This window comes from Tyto alba, unplaced genomic scaffold (genome assembly GCF_018691265.1).
Source record: "Tyto alba isolate M040663 unplaced genomic scaffold, T.alba_DEE_v4.0 Super-Scaffold_32, whole genome shotgun sequence".
NCBI classification, from domain to species: Eukaryota; Metazoa; Chordata; class Aves; order Strigiformes; family Tytonidae; genus Tyto; species Tyto alba.
Window position 1 is genome coordinate 7,118,815 of NW_024881307.1, and position 19,579 is coordinate 7,138,393.

A 19,579-nucleotide genomic window follows, 5' to 3' on the forward strand; every position below is an offset into this window, starting at 1 on the left:
ATCTCATTCAATACTTTTTCCAACTATAGTACATAAAGAGCAAGTTAAGAGTTGCTGCAATTTCAAAAAGATGCAAAGTTCTTGTGGAAAGCTAATATCGTCTTTCAGATATGTTGAGAAATTTGGAAAAATTGGAAGAGATTTAGACACCCAGAGCCCTTCTCAGGATTGAGAGCTTTTGAACAGTTGTTATGACATTTTGTGCATTGTGTTAAGGAATATTTAACATGTATGTGCTGATTTATTTATTAAAATTTTAGACTAGCCATTAATCCTTGCCACACCCAAGTGAGGTTAGGTGGTTAAGGAATAGTCACAAGCATCTTGCATACAGTGAAACAGAGGCAGAGAGGGGAGGTCACTTTCCTGAGGCTGTATAGGAAGTCAGTATTAGAAATCAGACCAGTCATGGACCTAATCTTATTAAACTCCTGCCTTTATTCCTGTCTCAGGAATGAGTCATTCTCTCTGCAGAAGCAGCACAAATTGGCAACTATTCTTGAGCTGTCTTTTTGTGACCTCGGTGACTTCTCCCTTAGTATTTATTAAAGGAGTTTGGATTAAGGTCTGTTTTTATCACTGACGAGAGAAATTCAAATGCTAAGGCTGCTGCGTGAGAATGTAGGTTTTAGTTCCTCTGCTGGTTTTATGTTGGGATAAGAAACCTGCTTCTTTAACTGAAGAACCGATCCATTTGATTAAGGAATATTGTATGTGTTGATACCTTTTAGAAGTGCATGATTTATATATTTCTTTGTTCTTTCTATAGCCATGGTCCTCTTTGCTCAGGAACTGGAATAGCCTCGCCGTGACTCATCCTGGTTATATGGCATTCCTAACGTATGATGAGGTGAAAGCCCGGCTTCAGAAATTCATTCACAAACCTGGCAGGTTAGTGCTTGGCAACAGTGGCTTTTTTGATTGTTCTTGCTAGCATCTCTGATTACTCTGCTGACTGAGGAGATTGGTTTTATTTTGTCTTTCTCCTCCTTCTTCAGAAATTTAAACTGTGAAAAACCCTAGCTTGCCCTGTATTTGGAGATAATGCTCCATGTGGTGATTTACCTCCTGCCCAGCCCTCCAGTTGTCAGAACAGCTCCCTCAGGCATGAGCAGAATGCAGAGGCAGACACTGCAAGGGTGAGCCTAAACAGCAGGCTTTTTAGGACCATGAATAAGAGAATGTATCTATAGGTCCCATAAATTTCTGATGTATATGCACAAACCCAGAAGAGCTGAATGGATTGCAGCCCCCAGAAGCAGTGTGCACGTTTGAAGCCAACTTCAGACAGATCAAGCAGCTGACCAGTATTTGCTCTAGCAGAAAGCAGCATGGTAGGCAGAGTAGGCTGCAAGGTAATGCTACAGGCTGGGCACACTTCAGAGGCTGTGGGAGGCAATACATGTTTCTGGGAGGGCTGTGGACCTGAGCAGTTTTGGGCTACCTAATGTTCTGGGTGGAACTTGGCCCAGTGCAACAGGGCTGACAGATTTCTCTTTATATAAGAAGGGCCAAGTCTTCATTTCTGGAGGTTGTTACTATGCAATTAGTCCTGTGCTGGTTTTAGAAACAGAAACTTTGTGTAGTCTGTTTGTTGTTTTTGTTGTTTGTTGGGGTTTTTTAAAGTTAACTTGAAACAAATGATTTTAAGGATGCTAACTTTTCTTGTTCTGGATTCTGGGTTTGCTTTCACCTGGAGGCCACTGCTTCGATGTGTTTCTCACTTCATATCAGATTGCAGGGTTTTCCCTTGATCAGTCTGGGGGTAAATTGAGAAAAGCTGGTATAAATCATCAGATTATTCCTACTAGTTTTTATTTGCTATCTTGAGATAGCCAGATAAAGGCTGCCCACTTGACATGTAACCTTTTCAGTCTGTTCCAGTCCAAACTAAAGTTTCTTTTTCTTTGTGTGTTTTTAGTTATATTTTCCGATTGAGTTGTACTCGACTCGGTCAGTGGGCCATTGGTTATGTCACTGCAGATGGGAACATTCTTCAGACAATCCCCCACAACAAACCTCTTTTTCAAGCACTGATTGACGGCTTCAGGGAAGGCTTGTAAGTAACTTTATCAAAATAAAATTTTTTGCCCTTTTTCCCTTCTTGACTCTTTGTTTTATAAATCTTAATCCTGTGATGAAGTCTTACAGTCAGTTGAGTGGTAAAAAATACCCTCTGGGTACATCACACACTATCTACTTCACAGGAGAGGTAGCGTGTTGCAGAGATCAAGCAGTCACTGTTGACATCACTGTTCCTCATTTTGGACACCTCTCAGCTCTTCCTTTTCATTTAGAACTTGGTTCATCAAAACAGCTCAATCATGTGAATAGTCCCATTGATGTCAGTGGAATAATTAATCTCCTTAACTGTTTTGACACTCAAGAATATTCAGACAGCTATCTTTTGCACCGGAGAGCTGTACTGTCCTTTGCAATAGCAGATGATAAGTGTGCGTCAGTGTTTCCCGTGTCATAGATTCTTTTCCAGTCAAGTCCTTAACTTGAGCCACTGTAACTGATATTATGACATCAGTTTTCTTACTCTGGTTATTACAGTTTCACTATAGGATGATTTTCAAAGACTAGTCTGGGACCATACCATCCCGTTTAAAATAAAAATTGCTGTCAGGAGGGAAAACAAACTTCTTTTTATTTTTAAGAATGATGTGTTTGTTTTTTGTCCAATAATAAAATTCTTCCAGAACTTCTTTTGAGTTCAGAATACCTTGAATTCCCACCCCTCACTTCTCACCCTCATTCTTTCTTTCCTCTGCCATCTCCAAAGAAACATTGTGTGTATGTGTGTGTATGCGTATGCATGTGTGTATATGCACATATATAGAGGGATATCTCTTTTTTCCCCAACTGCTTACAGTTATTTATTTCCCGATGGCCGGAATCAGAATCCTGATTTGACTGGCTTGTGTGAGCCCACACCTCAGGACCACATTAAAGTTACACAGGTGAGCAAAGTATTCTATCCCATTGAACTTGGTAGCTTTCTTATTAATTTCTAGCCTCCTTAGCGGTTTATGCGATTCTGTCATACTTGGTATCCTCAAGACTCGTTTTTAAGGGTGATGTATTTTACAGGAGTTGCAGAAATCTTTAAATGGTAGGGATGGGCAGAGGAGATTGCAAAGGTTGGGTAAAATTTTATGCAGGCATGGCAGATTTTAAGATTTTTTTTTTTTTCTTAGAATCTTCTGCCAAATATTCACGCTTCTGTGCCATTCAACGTGTCTTGAGCCTTGCTGTGCTAGGCTGCTCTTGGGACACCTAAGGGAAAATCTGGGATAACTTGAAGTCCACTTATTTCAGAGCCTGACGGATGTATCCAGTATATAAAATTATAGTGAAATCTTTTCAGACTTCTATTCTCCTTTGCACTGTGTTCAGAATTTTTTTTCCCCTGCAAATCTTGTGTTGTGTTTCTTGTAGCTATGACTAATTATGCTCGTTATTTTCCAGTATTAACCATGTCTGTCTTTTCCCAAGGAACAATATGAATTGTACTGTGAGATGGGCTCCACGTTTCAGCTGTGTAAAATATGTGCTGAAAATGACAAGGATGTAAAGATTGAACCATGTGGCCATCTGATGTGCACATCCTGTCTCACTGCATGGCAGGTGAGGCATTGCCTCTTGTTAATCTCTCTGAGTGAAGCCGGTTGCTTTTTCACAGAAGTGGTATATTCTTTTCTCAGAACTGTTCAGTTTCCTTCAGGTGTAGAGGTAAGATAGCATAACTGAGGACATAAGCTCATAGTTCAGTAATAGCAATGCATGGGTGCTGGCTTCACCAGCACAGGGAGAAGCTGGTTAGATGCCTGATCTCTTAATCTAGGAATAGGCAAGAAGTGGGAAGACTTGCTAAAAAGCTGTGTTTCTACTTCAGAGAGAAAATACTCCATATTTGTAGCACAGTTTGCCTTTGTGTCTTCCTCTCAGTTGAAAGGTACCTGCCGAAAAGCAGGCTGAAGGCTCTTTATATATTAACTGTGTATTTAATTTCTGCATCATAGCAGCTGTTATAACAGATCTCATCTCTTCCCTGAAGGAATCAGAAGGCCAGGGATGTCCATTTTGCCGCTGTGAAATCAAAGGCACGGAGCCAATTGTAGTAGACCCATTCGACCCCAGAGGAGGAGGAGGGTTATCACGACAAGGGGCAGAAGGAACTCCCTCACCCAATTATGATGATGATGACGATGACAGAACTGATGATTCCCTCTTCATGATGAAGGAACTCGCTGGTAGCAAAGTAAGGTCACCAGAGTGTGTGCTAGTAGATGTGGCAGTATGTACAAAGACTGGATGTTCTCCATCAGTTTTCTGTGCTCTTGTGTGATTTGTGCATGTGAGGGTTGTCAGACCTTACAACAGAAAAGACTTTGCTCAGGATGGAAACCAGGGATTTAGGTTTAGTTCTGCCAGTTCAGTTCACACTGTCAGTTCTATTAAGCAACAGTGATCACGCTTTGAAATCTTTGATCTTTTGTGTGTTGTCTTGAAAGAGTCCTTAGAAAGGTAAAAAGACTGGCTTGACCTACTGGAATGTAAGATCTAGGTTTATAATACTTCTCTGCATGCTTAGCAATGCTGCTTTTGATCTATTAGCCATAGTTCACCCAGATCAGCAAAAATTCATCCATTTTCCCCAGTGATGAATACAGCCAATCAGATACAGTCTTCCCAAGGTCCTGATGACTAACTGGGTAGAGGACAGGCTGTTTCGCTGAGGAGGTCAATTTGACTGTCATCCTTTTATATGGCATCTGATAAGTTTGTATAATAAAGGTGTGATAGCTCTCTGCCATTAGTGCTACTTCCTTCCAGGAGATGTGTACAAGACAGGCATTCTTTATGGATCCCTGCATATTTTTTTCTAAAAGTTCATTGCTGCTCTTGCACATCTGCACTAAGCATTGTTCTACTGCATAGGGAAGTGGTTTGAATTTGGCTAATTTTCAGTAGTTGAATTGACTCAAGCTGCCTTTCCTGGTCAGAAAGAATCTACACTGGTTTACCTATGGTCATATGTCTCTTTAGCTTCCACCCTGTGAAATAGCATACTAAACAGTAAACCATATTCCTGGAGGTAGTTTTTGTATACATAGCTTGGGGAAACAAAGCAATTTCCTCAGTGTGACATCCTGTTGTGATTTGCAGTAGGCTAGTACTCTGTATTGGTTGGCGTTTGTGAGTTCAAACCTGGGTAGAGCTTTTCCAAGTTACAAAGCACTAGCCTCGCTTGTAAAATAAACTTTATGAAAAAGAGAAGAACGGGCAGTGTTCTGATTTGTTCGGTTGAAAAACAGCTTTCCAGGGACAAAAATGGAGGTTTTCGCGCACACTAGTGACTGCTTCAGCAGCCATAACACTGTAGTCAAGGTAGTTTGCACAGTGGTGCCTGGAGTGATGAGTAGGTTTTGCAGCACATCATGCCCTCTAGTGTCAAAAAAAAAGAAGCTTGCTTTTGCTGAGGGCCCAGTAAGGCAGGTTAGTTAGTCGTGGAAAGCAGTTTGTCTTTTACAGTGCCATTGCTAAGTGTGCATTTTCGGTTGTGTGCCACAGTTAAGCCCATTGGTGATATTCGAGGCTTGCTGTAAGTCAAATGCTGTTGAGCTGTGAAATTGCCTTTATTTACTGGTGTGTGATTATTACAAAAATAGTGATTTGTTACCAAGAGTGATACTGAAGCCAGTACAAGTCAGGGAGCGTAAAAGCCTCTCTAGAGAAAAGGAGTTCTGCTGGATTTTGTCATTTGTTGATTTTCCCATTCTTTTCTTTGTCAGGTCGAGCGTCCTCCTTCTCCGTTCTCAGTAGCTCCACAGGCCACCCTTCCTCCTGTGCCACCACGACTGGATCTTTTGCAGCAGCGAGTGTCCAATCCGCCTGGGGCTTCCAGTCCGGGGACCACTTCAAAGGTCAAACACACTATTTGCTCTTTCAGCTATGATTTTGGTGGGGCAGGCAGGAAGAAGAGCAATCTGGTGAACCCTACATGTTCCTTATGATATCCCTAATTACTTTCACAGAAGACTTTTTCGTCTTCCTTTTCTGTAGTCCTGTCAGGCCACATTTCTTCATTCCCCATGAGACCCTGGCCTGTCCTGAAAGCAGATGCTTCCTTCTAGAATCTGTGCTAGGAGAGGGCCTTTTAGCTGTTTAAAGGGCCTGTCTTTTCTTCATGTTCATCCATGCAATAGCTAGAAAGAAGCTGGTCCTAAGCAGAAGTACTTGCTCACTTAGGGTGACTGGTGTCCTCCTGCTGAACTGCCAAGTTACTGTTATTACCAATATCTTCACTGGTTTCCAGCCTCAGCCACTGCTGCCTCTGCCCTTTGGAGCAGCATTTATGGGCTTGTGTTTTGTTCTAGCGAGCAGGCTGGATATGGGAAGGTGTCATATTCCTGTCCCAACTTTCCTTCACAAATTTTTCCATCAAACATTTTTTGGGTTAAAAAACTAAGGAAGGAATGAAGTGTGTGTGACTGGGAGAGATTAACTGGTTTTATGATTGACTAGCAGAAAGCAGTAGTGTGATCTTGGTGCCATTTGGTCATTGTCTGTTGAGATATGGCAGTGGTTCTTCAGCTGGTTTGGATGAAGTCATGAAATTATGCTCGAAAATGCAGGCGGAAGAAAGTATCCATTTCTATGCCTATTCATTGCTGACTGATGGATGTTAGCTTGTATAAGTAACCCACAATTTCATCTTTTTCTTTAATGATGCATATCCTTTGTTTGGAGTCTAATCTAATGCTGCCGTTAAGACTTTGGGTTTTTTCTTCAAGAAGAATCTGGGGTGTTTAGTAACTAGCTGTAGCTGCACGTAGTTACTGTGCTATCTCTTCAAGCTTATAGAGAAGGTGCCTCTGGAAGGTTAACTTGTGGAGATGTGGAGAGTTATCTCCACATCCTTTGAGATAATTTCTTGTAAAAATAGATAAAACGTAACCCAGAACTCACCCTTCTGCCACCCGCCTCCCTTTTTTTTGTGTTTTGTGACTAGACTACCTTTGTTAAGCAATGTTTTACATTCTTCTGCCTTCCAGGCTGCACCTGGTACTCTTCACAAGGATAAACCTTTGCCGATCCCACCCACGCTCAGAGATCTCCCACCACCACCGCCTCCGGACAGGCCACATTCCATTGGGACTGAAGGTCGACCTCAGAGACGTCCCCTGCCCTGCACGCCAGGAGACTGTCCTTCAAGAGACAAACCACCCCCTGTGCCCTCCAACCGTCAGGCAGATCTGTGGCCGTCCAGGCCGATTCCAAAAGCCCCATCTGTAGCCCTTAGCCCTGGTGACCCTTGGGCTGGGAGAGAACTGTCAAACAGGCACTCGCTTCCCTTTTCCTTGCCCTCTCAGATTGACTCCAGGGCTGACAGCCATCGGCTTGGAAGCACACTCAGCCTGGACAGCCCAGCGGTGAGTAGGCCTGTTGGAGGTGGATGGAATCTGTGAGGAACTAAGTCTTCCAAGGTGCCCTCTTCTCATAGTTTACATCTGACTAGGGTAATCTTGTGCCAAGAGAGAGATGGAAAGGAACCGGTGAGTGCCTGGCAAGGGAGAATAATGGGAGAACTTCTTTAGGGAAGTACTTTTATGTCTCTTGGGAGCGAGGCTGGAATCCCAGTTTGAGCAGTTGGGAGCCGCAATTTCATGATCACTGTTCACTTTTAAATTTTGAAAAACCGAGAATGTTTTGTATTGGGAGCTGGTATGCTGAAAAAGCATAATTTACTCTCCTCAGTTTTCAGTCCTGTAAAACCTACACACAGTAGCTATGATTAGTTCAACACAGTAAAATCTGAGTTAAATTTGGATCTGTAGCTATTACCAATGTCATGATGTGCAATTTCATAGTCAACATATTGTTCTCTAGATGAAACCCCAGGCAGTTTTGCTTTCTTTGATTCCATTCCCCTAATTTTTCTTTTTAAAACCTCCAGCTTTCCAAAATTGAAAGCAAGTACATTTTTAGCCAAATTGTTTAAGAAAATGACACTTGCACAATTGTCATTCTGTCTCCATATGTGTGAGCTTGTCTATATTCTTTTCCTCTTTTCCCCCATTTTGGCCTTTTTGCCTATTTTCAGCTGAATTTGCCAAAGTCATTAGAGTCTCAAAAGATACAAAATTCCTGGCGTTTTTGTGTAAACAGGCAGTTGGGTACAGGAGAAAAACCCTGCTTCTGCCCTCACTGAGGGAAAACTGTCACAGCACTACTGAATTTCTAAGGTGTCCATAAATGCTTTGGAATAAATGAAGGTGCTTCATTTCGCCATAGGATGTGTTGAATTACTGGCTGACAGCTTGCAACTACACTGGTATATGTGGTGTTTCTGATTCCTGGTTTGGAATTTTTTCTTACAGATCTTGAACAGTGGTCCAACAACAACCTCAGAGTGTGAACACCCCAAGATTAAACCCTCCTCGTCTGCCAATGCGATCTACTCCTTAGCTGCCAGGTCTGTTGTTTTCTAGAAAAAGGGCTCTTTTATAACTTACAGAATGGTAATCGTAGGATGCTTTCCATGCTGGTGTCAGGGACAGAATTTGACACAACTCTGTCAGCCTTAGTTTTAATCTCTGACAGATTCAAAATACACAGTCCAGAGAAAGTAGATGAAATCATCATCCCAAAGATCTGTGGTTAGTGCTGGTAGCTACCTTTGACTGTGGCAGTAGGAAACAGGCTACAGTTGCCATCAGCTCTTTCATGAATTCACTTCTGAGTTGGTCCTTATGTGAAGTGGGTGATGTATAATGTGTATGATATTGTCAACTTCTTTTTGCCCGATGACTTTGCGCCAGTGTTACTTTGGAGCTGGGCTGCTGAGAATCCTTAAAGCCAGGTTATTTCTTTGGACAGGATCACTATAAGGTGGCTGCTCGTTACTTCCGCTGTGGATGTTAAAGGCCACTTTGCTATTAATTAGATTTGGTGTAAACGTTTTTCTGATGTTTTTGTCTTGTTTATTCTGCCTGCAGACCACTGCCTGTACCAAAACTGCCTCCTGGGGAACAGTCTGAAAGCGATGAAGACACTGAATACATGTCACCATCCTCTCTGCCTGTGGTGCCTCCAGGTCCTGCTGTACAAAAAACAGAAATCAAAATGCCTTTGGAAATGACTCAGAGTTTACGGTAAGATTCTGTTTGTATGTACCGTGTTTCCTCCTCAGCTCTGGGAAAGTATATTTGTTTACTAGGGTAGAGGTTTTGCTTGTTTGATTTGCTGTGTACCCCCAGGGATATTCACCAAAATCTAGACTAACATAGCTAATTGTAAATGAAATGCAACTACTGCTCTTTTGCAGATTCTGTATACAGTGTTAAAGGAGGTAGAGAACCACTCGCCCCTGTTTCTGCTGGTAACCTTTTGGGAGCAGCAGCAACTGAAATTCAAAATTCTATTAACAGTTTGTATTCTGATGGTATCAATTAAACTCTTTTAAGCTGATACGCTGTATTGCAATATACATTGCTAGAGCATTTTCTAGAACAAATACTTTGAAGCAGGCATCTGTGCAGAGTCTTAGTTACACAGACTAGGTGGTGGCCGTGGTTGACCACTGCCACTTGTCTGAGGGGAAATACATGTTCTGTCCCTCAGAGTTGTAGACTGCGACCAGCAGACGGATGGCTGTATGTATGAAGCAATGTACAACATTAATTCCCAAGCAGCATCCTCTACTTTCGAGACTGTCAACGCTTCTGGTGAGTGGATGTGCTAAAAAAACAACTGAGAAACTGGGGTACAATGAATTGGTCCCAGTCCCAGCTGGAACAGCATTTTCGGCTAAATTGAAAGTTACTTGCTTTCGCTGTTAAAATAGCTAGGATGTATGTGGAAACATCTGGGTCTGTGTACGGCAGACTGCATGTGGGGTTGTTGTTGAGAAGCCTAGTTGGAATGTACTGTAAAATTACTCAACAGTAATTTAAAAAATTGCTGGTTTGAAGATTATGGGGGTTTTTGGGGCAGAAGTTGTGAGCCCACATCTATCATAAGTATTTTTAATCTAATACTACCTTCTGGAAAGGGCTTCCATAGAATGTGGGGGGTTTGGCAGCAAAACCTTAGTTGTGTGTCCTGTCAATGTTCAGGGACTACAGGGGAGCAGAGTCCGCCTTGAGAGCCAGAGGCTCTGTTCAGTCCCAGAGCTCAGAACGTGCCTCTTATTCTAGATGAAGGGGATCTGGCAGCAGCCACTGCCAGCAATGGCCCTGAAGAGTCAGAAAATGAAGAAGATGGCTATGATATCCCCAAACCACCGCTACCAGTTGCTATTGCTCGTCGCACACTGTCTGATATCTCCAATGCCACGCCTGCCTTCAGCCGAATGTCTTTGGAAAATGACCCTGTAACAGGTTAGATAGAGAACACTCTTACTCTTCATGTTTTAGTGGGTACTGATGGCTTGCTGTGTATGTTTGAAACTTCTGTCGCTCACTCAAAATTTTGTATGTAAGCTGTAAAATCCGGTTTCAAGGCAGAATTACACTGGTTCTTAGGTGTTCAGTTTAGTTTGCATCTTTAAATGCACCACATTGATCATTTAATCACTGAGCTAGCAAATCCTATTTAAATCACAGTTAGGAAAACCTCTCCTCAGCTGAAATGATGTTCCTTAAGCCACTGTTTCCTACAGGGCATGGCATACCTTTTGTACCAGGGCATACCAGAGCATGGAACACAACTTCAGAATGCTAGTGCTGATCACTGTTCCAAGTGAAGGATGAGATGGCTGGCCTTGCACAGCTTCTGTCTGGCTCAGTCTTGGCTGCCGTCGCTGCCAGCAGATGGCCCAAGTGTAATGCTGGATGCTGTCAGTTCCTTTGAGCAGGGACCTGGTGGCTCAGGAAGGTCAGCTTTTTTTGTCTCTGGGGAGTAAAGGACATCTTGTCCTCTGGCTGCAAGGCACGTTCTCCGAGGGAAAAGCTAAAGCCTCACTGCTCCGAGAGCCTTTCTGAATAATCCTAGACTTACTCCCTATGACTGCCCAGCAGCTCTAAGGAAAGCTCTGAAGCTCTTCTTGTTGGGTGGGGGCCTCTAGGACCGCTTGCCCCAGTGAGTCTTCTGTTCACCTGCTTCACCACTTCATCTTCCCTGAGCTTACCCTTCTTCAGTGCAGAGAAGAGTTTACTAGTGCAGAGAAGTTTATTAACTTTTGCCACTCCTCCCTGCTCCCTGCCTCACTTTTTAAGTCTGTCACGATGTCTGCAGAATGTGGCTGACAGGGATAAGAAGGGGCAGAGAGAGCTCACATCCTCCTCCCAGATGAAGTACTGAGCTTAATCATTGACACTTCTCTGTTTTTACAGCCCTGAAATAACAATGCTATCATCCTGCTTTGTGGTGTTAGGAGATCTGCTAATGAAAACGCGGTAGAAATGCTGATTATTACTGCCCTGGGAAGCATATGCAGTTTTCTGAAACACTGGGTAATGACTACTGCTGAAGCCTGGTGTTAATCCTGACTAGTATGGGGTACATTTTGGCAGATTTATGTTCTCATGTGTTGTGCCCTACAGTTTAGTTTCTTAATCATTTACCAAAAATACTGTTCTAGTGCTTGTCCTTTCAAATTGACCCATGGTCTCTGAAATTTGATCCAGTTCAAACTGAAACAGCTATTTCAATAGGCAGTTTGGGGGAGAGAAGTGGGTAGTCCTTTTTCTCAAACGTACAAAAAGCTTTTTATGTGTTAGAAGCCTGTACTTTGAAGTTTAGGGAGTCGAACTGCATTGTGGTTGGTGAGGAAGCTTCAATGAATTTGTTTCCTGAAGAGCCTTCTCTATCTTAGTGCTTTTAGGACAAGTTTTTCAGAAGGACTCCACAATGACTGCTTCTTTTCTGACCAGTGCTGCAGTGCCCACTCTTAAAAAGGGATTGTTTGGACATTCTTAGTCTTACGGCTTTGTGTGTTGTACATCAGTTCTAGTGCTAGAAAACTCTATCTTGAGCACCTTGAGGGATTTCTCCAGAAGACAAATAAAACTTTCTTTTAAGCTGATGTCAAATATTCACACAGAAAAATTTCCTGTGATTTTCAAAGTAGGAAAAAATGCTTTCTGCAGTGAAGCAGGAGGTTAGAACTCAAAAGTTATCAGATGTGGGATTAACACATTAAGCAATGTGTTTTCTCTGCGAGGCATTAGCTAAATCCTTGGAGTATTTGGCATCTCGTTTGGTTTATTGACTATTCCTTCTCCTTGCCAGGAGTAGTACACGATGTGGCTACTGACAAGTAACACATTTGAATGACTGAGGCAGAACAGACTGAGCTTACCGACCTGCTATAGCTGCCAGCCGTTAGATAGGGTGAGCTTCAACAGGGGCTCTTGTAGATGGCCTTGGCCTGCTGGTGGGCTGGCAGAGGAAGAGGAGCAGGCCCTGCAGAGAACATAATTCAGTTGCTGGAGCAATTGTCGTGAATGAGTTGTAACTGATAGATCTGGTTTTGTGCATGCACTCCGTCAGCATGCTGCAATGCAGACAACAGTTCTGTGAGGAGAGATCTGGACAGTTAAACTGGGGGTTGCTGTCTGATTCTGGAAGGAAATGGCATATTTTGTCAAGTTGCACGTTCTCTATGTCATTTTTTCCCATCAGGTCTCTGCTTCTTATTCTAAGGCTGATATCTGAGCTCTGCTTACACACACACACATAAATAAATCCCTGGTCATTTTTTTCTGTATACATGGTCTTATCTTAATAAAGGAGCCTGATGTGGCCTCCTCATTAAAAAGATCCCCATAGCCATTTTTGCATACAGGAGGGGAAGCTGAACTAATCCATAGTGTTGTGTGAGAGGATAGGGCTGGTTAGAGAAAGTGGCGTAGCTTTCAGTGGCATGTTTTTGAAGTGCCATTTACCAGTCTAATGTCATTCCTGCTTTGTTGCGAGCAAGAATCACATGTCCTTTTTTGAAGTGATGCGTCCGTTTCTCCTTCCAGGTTTTTCAGACGGCTCTCAAGTTCCAGAAAGGCCGCCGAAGCCGCTACCACGGAGAATAAATTCTGAGCGGAAAGCAGGGAGCTGCCAAACAGGCGGAGCCAGCAGTGGGACCAGTGCGTCACTGCAACTTTCCAGTGAGATCGAGAATCTAATGAGCCAAGGCTACTCATATCAGGACATTCAGAAAGCACTGGTCATTGCACATAACAATATTGAAATGGCCAAGAATATTCTCCGGGAGTTTGTTTCCATTTCCTCCCCTGCGCATGTAGCCACATAGCACATTACCTCCACACCTACAGCTTCTGTGGACCAACCGCCTGGGCGGCCGTAGCCCAGCTACGCACCAAAGGGGAAGGGGGTTCCTTTAGAGACTTCGTGCTGAGGTCAGTCCTGCCTCTTACGAGAATCAGTTATCAGGTTTTTGTGGTTCCAGATTTCAAAGCAGTGGAATGAAATGGAGCAGAATGGTCTTTTATACAGTGTATGTCTTGGAGTCCTTTACCCCTACCTCTTGTTTGAGAGAACAGATTTCTTTCCAGGGTGTTGGTAGAGAAAGGTATCGCAACAAGGGATCCCCGAGCTGATGCCCTGGAGGCTGGGGGGAGTGTTTCGTGCTGTGAATTTGAAGTGAATGCTCTGAGAAACAAAGTCTCGAGGTCAGTGTGGTGTGTCCTGTGGTTCATGGTACTAGGTTTGGATCTGTTCGCTGCTATGTGTCTGGCTCAGGCTTTTTAGAGCAGCTGGGAGGTCACTTTCTGCTGGGAATAAATAGGAGACCTTGGAAGAATCTTTTGATTGCTTCCTGCTTGCCATGGCGTTTCCCTCTTGCCTGTAATAATAGCATTTACTGCTTATGATTCAAGCCCTCCCTTTTTTGCCTGAGGATAGCGTGACTAGCTTCTGTCAGGCATTTTGATCTTGACAGTCCTGGGAGTTGGATTTCTCTCCTATGTGTCCTCTTGCCGGCAGCGCTGGCAGCACCAGATTCCAGGCAGCTAGATGTGCTGAAAGTTTTGCGTGTTTTTGAGGGGTGGGAGAGGGTGGGAAGAATTTGAGTGAGAGGGCAAAGAACTGGCTGCTGCTTCTGCTTTTTTAGCCTTGAGCATTTTGTGCTTCAGTGCTCCAACTTGATTGTGGCCCTGCTGGGCTTGAGCAGCAGTCACTGGACACTCCCATGCGCTCTTTCTCTAGGAATGTTGCACCTGGTAAATACAATGTTTTATTTATCTTAATTGCATGGTGGCTGTTGCAGACTAGTGGCCTTCACACACATTCCATCATCTCCTTCAGAGAGCTTTTGCAGGAGCCAGCTGTCTTTGTGCCAGGCTGTTTTGTGGAATTGGTAGATGCAGCTGATGTATTCGTGGGTATGTTACCTGCTTTGCAGTAAAAGAAATGCAGCAGTTCTCTGCATGGCTATCAAAACAACATGGGGGCTCTTCTTTCCATTTCCATTCCTCTAAGGTGTTGCCAGAGCTTGTGGTAAAACAGATCTGGTACTCAGCTGTTACGTTGAAAAAAACTGACTTGCATACTCAGTTACTTAACTCTGTTCATACATGCTTGATGTGCGAGAAGTGTAGGGTTCCTTTCGAGACGCTTTGAACCAGGTAGGGATCCACAGATCACAGCGTGACAGACGAACAAGTGCTCTGTGTACGCTGAGAGGCTATTAGCCTTTTGAAGCACGTCCAGCATTATTTGCATCTCTCGAAGGGCAGTAGTCACTGGGCAAGGGGTTGCAACTTGAAATATTGTTGGAGCAATTGTGGCAGTTGGATGCAGTTTAGCCTTTTAAAGAATCTAGTAGCTGGGCCCAGACCTCAGAGAAAAGGCTTGCAATTGGCAGAGAGGACTTAACAAGTACTAACAAAGGGAACTAAGCATAAAAAGTTTGTTTTCTGTAGAGTATGGGTTTCTCTCTAGGTCTACTGCTTTATAAGTCGATGCTGTGGATTCCAGGCAGTTTAGAAGCGTGAACTCTTTCTTTACTCCCCTCCTTTCTGTAGTAAAGAAGATGTTCTCTGAAACCATGAGGAGATCTCCTGCAACACTTGCAGGCCATCACACCACCCTTGCTCTTTTGGGGCCAGGGCCGAAACTTGCAAATGCAGCACACTGATGAGGTTTATGTCAGTGGGCGTGGTGCTCTGCAGGGGTGCAGAGAGAGGTCAAGCCCAGCCAAGAGCAGGGTCTGGCCTTGGTGAAGGTGCTGAGCTGCAGAGAAGGAGATACCAGTGCATATTGCTCTCGGCAAAGAAGAGCTGTTATTTTTCTTCTGCCCACACGTGCAACCATCAGCACTATTGTGAACCAGTCCTGGTTTTTCTGTGTGAAGTGCTCTGCCAGTTATGCGTGGCAGCTTTGGTCAGTGTGTCTGTGGGAGCTTCTAGAGAAGCAAGCCCAGTGCTGGTGCTGCTGAGGCAGGAATGTGGGGCAGCTCTGGTGGTTCTCTCAGTAGATCTGCATGTTAGGCACTTGTGAGCCTGAGAAACCAGTCCAAGCCTATGAGAGTTATTTCCTGGCTTTGTCCTGGAGAACCAGGTGAAAACCCTTTTGTGAGGGAGCACTATGGTTTTATTTCTCTCTTTTTCACATTCCCTGCCACTAGCTCCATGTTGGGTTTGGAGCCACTTTGTTTCTGACTTGCTGTGTAAACTCAGTGCAAGTGTGTTCAAGTGTGGCGTGTGACTCTTGCCACTGCCCAAGGCTGTGTAAGAGCCAAGTCCAGCCAGCTAGAAAGCCTTAACTCTTGTCTTGCACAGTGTGTGTGATCAGAGTAGTGATGCTCTGTCCCGTACAAGCCCGTTAGTCCAGGCTTGTTGTAATGTTAAATGAAATCATGCCTAGCAGAGCTACTGCAGGCCTGTCTTGGGTTTATGTGCCGAGAGACGTTCCTCTGGATATTATTCCAGGTAGTAGAGACTAGAGAGAGCAATCTTTGTGGCATGTATCACTAATTTTTCTGCATGTGTCCTTTCTGTGCACTGTTTGTGTCTCAAACTGATTTAAGAAACTTAAGTCTTGGCTTTTCTTCCTTAGACACGTGTTTGCTAGTACCACTGAAGTGCAGCAGAGTCCTGACCATGTCTTATGGCGGTGCTCTGTGAAGTCAATCCAGGCACTGTACAGTGTATTTTTCTTGTTGTTCTTTCAGAAAGGTAAGCTTAAGATTGATTTCTATTTTTTCCCTTCACTTCCTTGGTCTTTTTTCTTAAGAAGTTAACTGTATGACGCTACTTTAGAAAGAAAAAAAAAGCAACCCAAATGTCTAGTGCCTTTCTTAAGGGAATGCTGCATCGCTAGGCGGGATCTGAGTGTCCATCCCTCTGTGAAAGTAAAGAGCCAGAACTAGACAAGCTGTAAAGATGCCTTTGAGCATGAGGCTGCTTTGAAAGGGGTAAAAAGAAAGGGCAAGAATAATGGGCAATTGTCACTTCAGCTACGACACTGTGTTCTGTAGCATTTCAGCTGTGGAGGTTTCCTACTTTACCTCTTACTAACAGTGACTTGTCTGGACTGGTGCTGTACTAAGCTTGATGTGAAGACAGTAGAATTGTAGGACAGGATTGGTTTTGCTTGTAACAAAATACGAGTTCTGCTCAGCAAAACTGCTGGGTTTCCCCCTACCTGTCAACCCTGGACACAAAGCAAGCAGAAAACACTTTGTACAGTTAGAGTCGGGCACAAAACGTGTGGGACCAGTATGCGTCTTGCGCAGTGAGCAGCAGGTGGCTGTGGAAAGCAGGCAAGTGCCATCTGTTCTGAACAGGGTTTCTGGCTGACTTCGTGTATTCAGTGCCACTGTAGCTGAAGGGGAGACTGAAATGAGACATTTCCTGCCGGGGGTGTGGTAGGACTTGTCTGCTGCACTGCCCTTGTGTGTCTGCAAGTGCTGCATCTTGAGGCGTGGGGTGTCTCTGCTGGGAACCAGTGGACTCGCTTTCGCTCTGAACAGCTTTTCTGCATGCCCTTCACTGAGCCCTCACCCTGGGGGGAGCCAGACAGGCTCGGAGTACAGCATGTTGCTTCCTGCACTAGACTGATTGCATTACTGTAGCTAATCCTGAGGCAGGGTCGTTACTGTAAATGTGTTTTTCAGTTGAGCAAGAAAAAATGCAACTCCCAGGGCACTTTCTTAAAGGTGCCACTTTAAAAATTAGTGGGGAATAAGGACACTTATTTTTCAAGTTCCTGATAGAAATCTTTTTTGAAATTCCCAGTGGGGGAGGAACAGTTGTTCTTTCTCTTGAATGACAAATACCAATTTGTATAATATCAGTGTTAAAAATGTTGAGATTTTCACAAAATATTTTAAAAAAGTATAATAGTGTCATTAATATAAAAATATAATAGCAGTATTTAATCCTTTCAGATCTGTAAAGAATAAGGAGAAACAGAAGGTAAATATTCTTACAGAGAGTAGCTGAGCTTTAAGGTTCACTTGGTTTAAAGTCCTCATTTTGTTTGCAAATGCATTGTTAATGTTTAGAGGTTATACTAATGTTATTTATTAATGGTTTCCATTCTTGTATGCTGCCCACTAAGAGCTTCTTTGTTTGGGATTTCATTCACCTGTGTCAGTAAAAAGAAAACAAAACAAAGTTTTATTTTTAAATAAAATTTCCTTTGTTGTAGCATATCGTCTGTGTTGTGTTGGTTCTGTGAGTCCTGGAAAAAGAATATCCTACTCGAGCCCATCTCAGCCATCTTGTTCAGGCTGCCCAAGTCTGAGATGTTCAATTAGTCTCCTGGATCTCTTGCAGACTGAGGCTGACTTTGTAGCTACTGTAACTATTACCAGGATTACCTGTTAAACTCAAACTCATGTCATGGATACTAACTAACAGAGGGCAGGAAAGATTCATACGGACTTCATACTACTGAGTTTACTGATAGAGTTAACGTATGCTAATAGAATTGATTAATAGAGTCTATAATCCATCAGGACCTAGTGGGGTCTGAGAATGACATTAACGGGTTTGTTACCACGCGTGAACAGAGTCTGTTCCAGAGTCCAGAGGAATCTCCTACGGACTCCATAGAGCCTGATGGGTTCTGCAGTGTCTGTTGGGGCCTGGTAGATCCTGAAGCATCACTCCCGCTCTGCTGGAGTCTGTTAGGCTCCATTCACCTCTCACAGACTCTGTTAGTACATCACTATAGACTCTGACAGGCCTTGGTAATCATTGCATGGCACTTCTAGAATTGTGTTACACAACTATGGAATACAAAGGATATATAATAAAGCCAAAATTATATGGACATAGATAGTATTACACGCTTCTAATATTGTGTGGTCTGATGGATGCTACGCAATCTGTTGGAGGCTGTTGGAGTCCAACACGCCCTGCTGGAGTTTGTGAGACTGGGGGGGCCTGTGCATGACAGAGGCCGAGCCCCGGGGAGAGCCTGCCGGGGGCACGGCTCCCTCGCCCTCCAGCATGCCAGCTGGTAACTGAGATGGACTCATGGGGAGGAGCGGCCCAGCTGAGCCCCAGGCCAGGCGGGGGCCAACCGCCAGCGTGTTGGGACAAATAAGGACACAGGTCGCATGGGGTCGAGGGAAGCCCCCCCAAAGAAACGTCGCCTGGGGGTCAGATGAAGTCTAGAACCGTGCAGACCTTCACTGTGGGGGTCAAATGAGACATGGGTGTCAACTCAGCTCACGTGAACCCCTCAAAACTTCACTGTGGGGTCAGATGAGGATGATTAGGGTCAAATAAGGACACAGGTCAAATGAGATTGAGTGAACCCCTCAAACACTGTGGGGTTAATGAGGTTATTTGGGGTCAAATGAGGACATGGGGTTAACTGAGGTTGAATTAACCAGTCAAAGATATCACCCCATTGGGTCAAATGAGGTTAATTGGGGTCAACTGAGGACACGTGGGTTACCTGAGGTCAAACAAGCCCCTCAAATTCCTCCTCAAGGGGTCAACTGAGGACACAGGGTTACCTGAGGACAAGGGGGTTACTTGAGGTCAAATGAACCCCTCAACGATGTCCTCCAGGGGTCAAATGAGGACATGGGGTTACTCGAGGTCACAGGGGTTACTTGAGGTCAAACAACCCCTCAAAGTTGCCCTTCAGAGGTCAAATGAGGACACCGGGGTTACTTGAGGTCAAACACCTTAAAGAGGTCCTCCAGGGGTCAAATGAGGACATGGGGTTACTTGAGGTCACAGAGGTTACTTGAGGTCAAACTCCTCAAAGTTGTTTTCAGGGGGTCAAATGAGGATACGGGGTTACTTGAGGTCACAGGGGTTACTTGGGGTCAAACGAAGCCCTCAAAGACGTCCTCCAGGGGTCAAATGAGGACACGGGGGTTACTTGAGGTCAAACACCTTAAAGATGTCCTCCAGGGGTCAAATGAGGACATGGGGTTACTTGAGGTCACAGAGGTTACTTGAGGTCAAACTCCTCAAAGTTGTTTTCAGGGGGTCAAATGAGGATACGGGGTTACTTGAGGTCACAGGGGTTACTTGAGGTCAAACAAAGCCCTCAAAGACGTCCTCTGGGGGTCAACTGAGGATACGGGGTTACTTGAGGTCAAACACCTTAAAGATGTCCTCCAGGGGTCAAATGAGGACAT

General features: G+C 44.1%; 1 protein-coding gene across 1 annotated transcript in view; it reads left to right on the plus strand.

Annotated features, from left to right (window-relative positions):
- CBL (Cbl proto-oncogene) overlaps positions 1-17,624 on the plus strand; it is a 44,497-nt gene extending 26,873 nt beyond the window's left edge. The window contains exons 5-16 of the mRNA XM_042800529.1: positions 770-891; positions 1,922-2,059; positions 2,879-2,966; positions 3,502-3,633; positions 4,064-4,267; positions 5,802-5,933; positions 7,065-7,442; positions 8,391-8,485; positions 9,009-9,164; positions 9,634-9,737; positions 10,209-10,391; positions 12,981-17,624. Of these exons, the coding sequence (XP_042656463.1) occupies positions 770-891; positions 1,922-2,059; positions 2,879-2,966; positions 3,502-3,633; positions 4,064-4,267; positions 5,802-5,933; positions 7,065-7,442; positions 8,391-8,485; positions 9,009-9,164; positions 9,634-9,737; positions 10,209-10,391; positions 12,981-13,261 (2,013 nt within the window). The 3' untranslated portion in view covers positions 13,262-17,624. The remainder of the gene's footprint in view (positions 1-769; positions 892-1,921; positions 2,060-2,878; positions 2,967-3,501; positions 3,634-4,063; positions 4,268-5,801; positions 5,934-7,064; positions 7,443-8,390; positions 8,486-9,008; positions 9,165-9,633; positions 9,738-10,208; positions 10,392-12,980) is intronic.
- Positions 17,625-19,579: the final 1,955 nt, after the last annotated feature.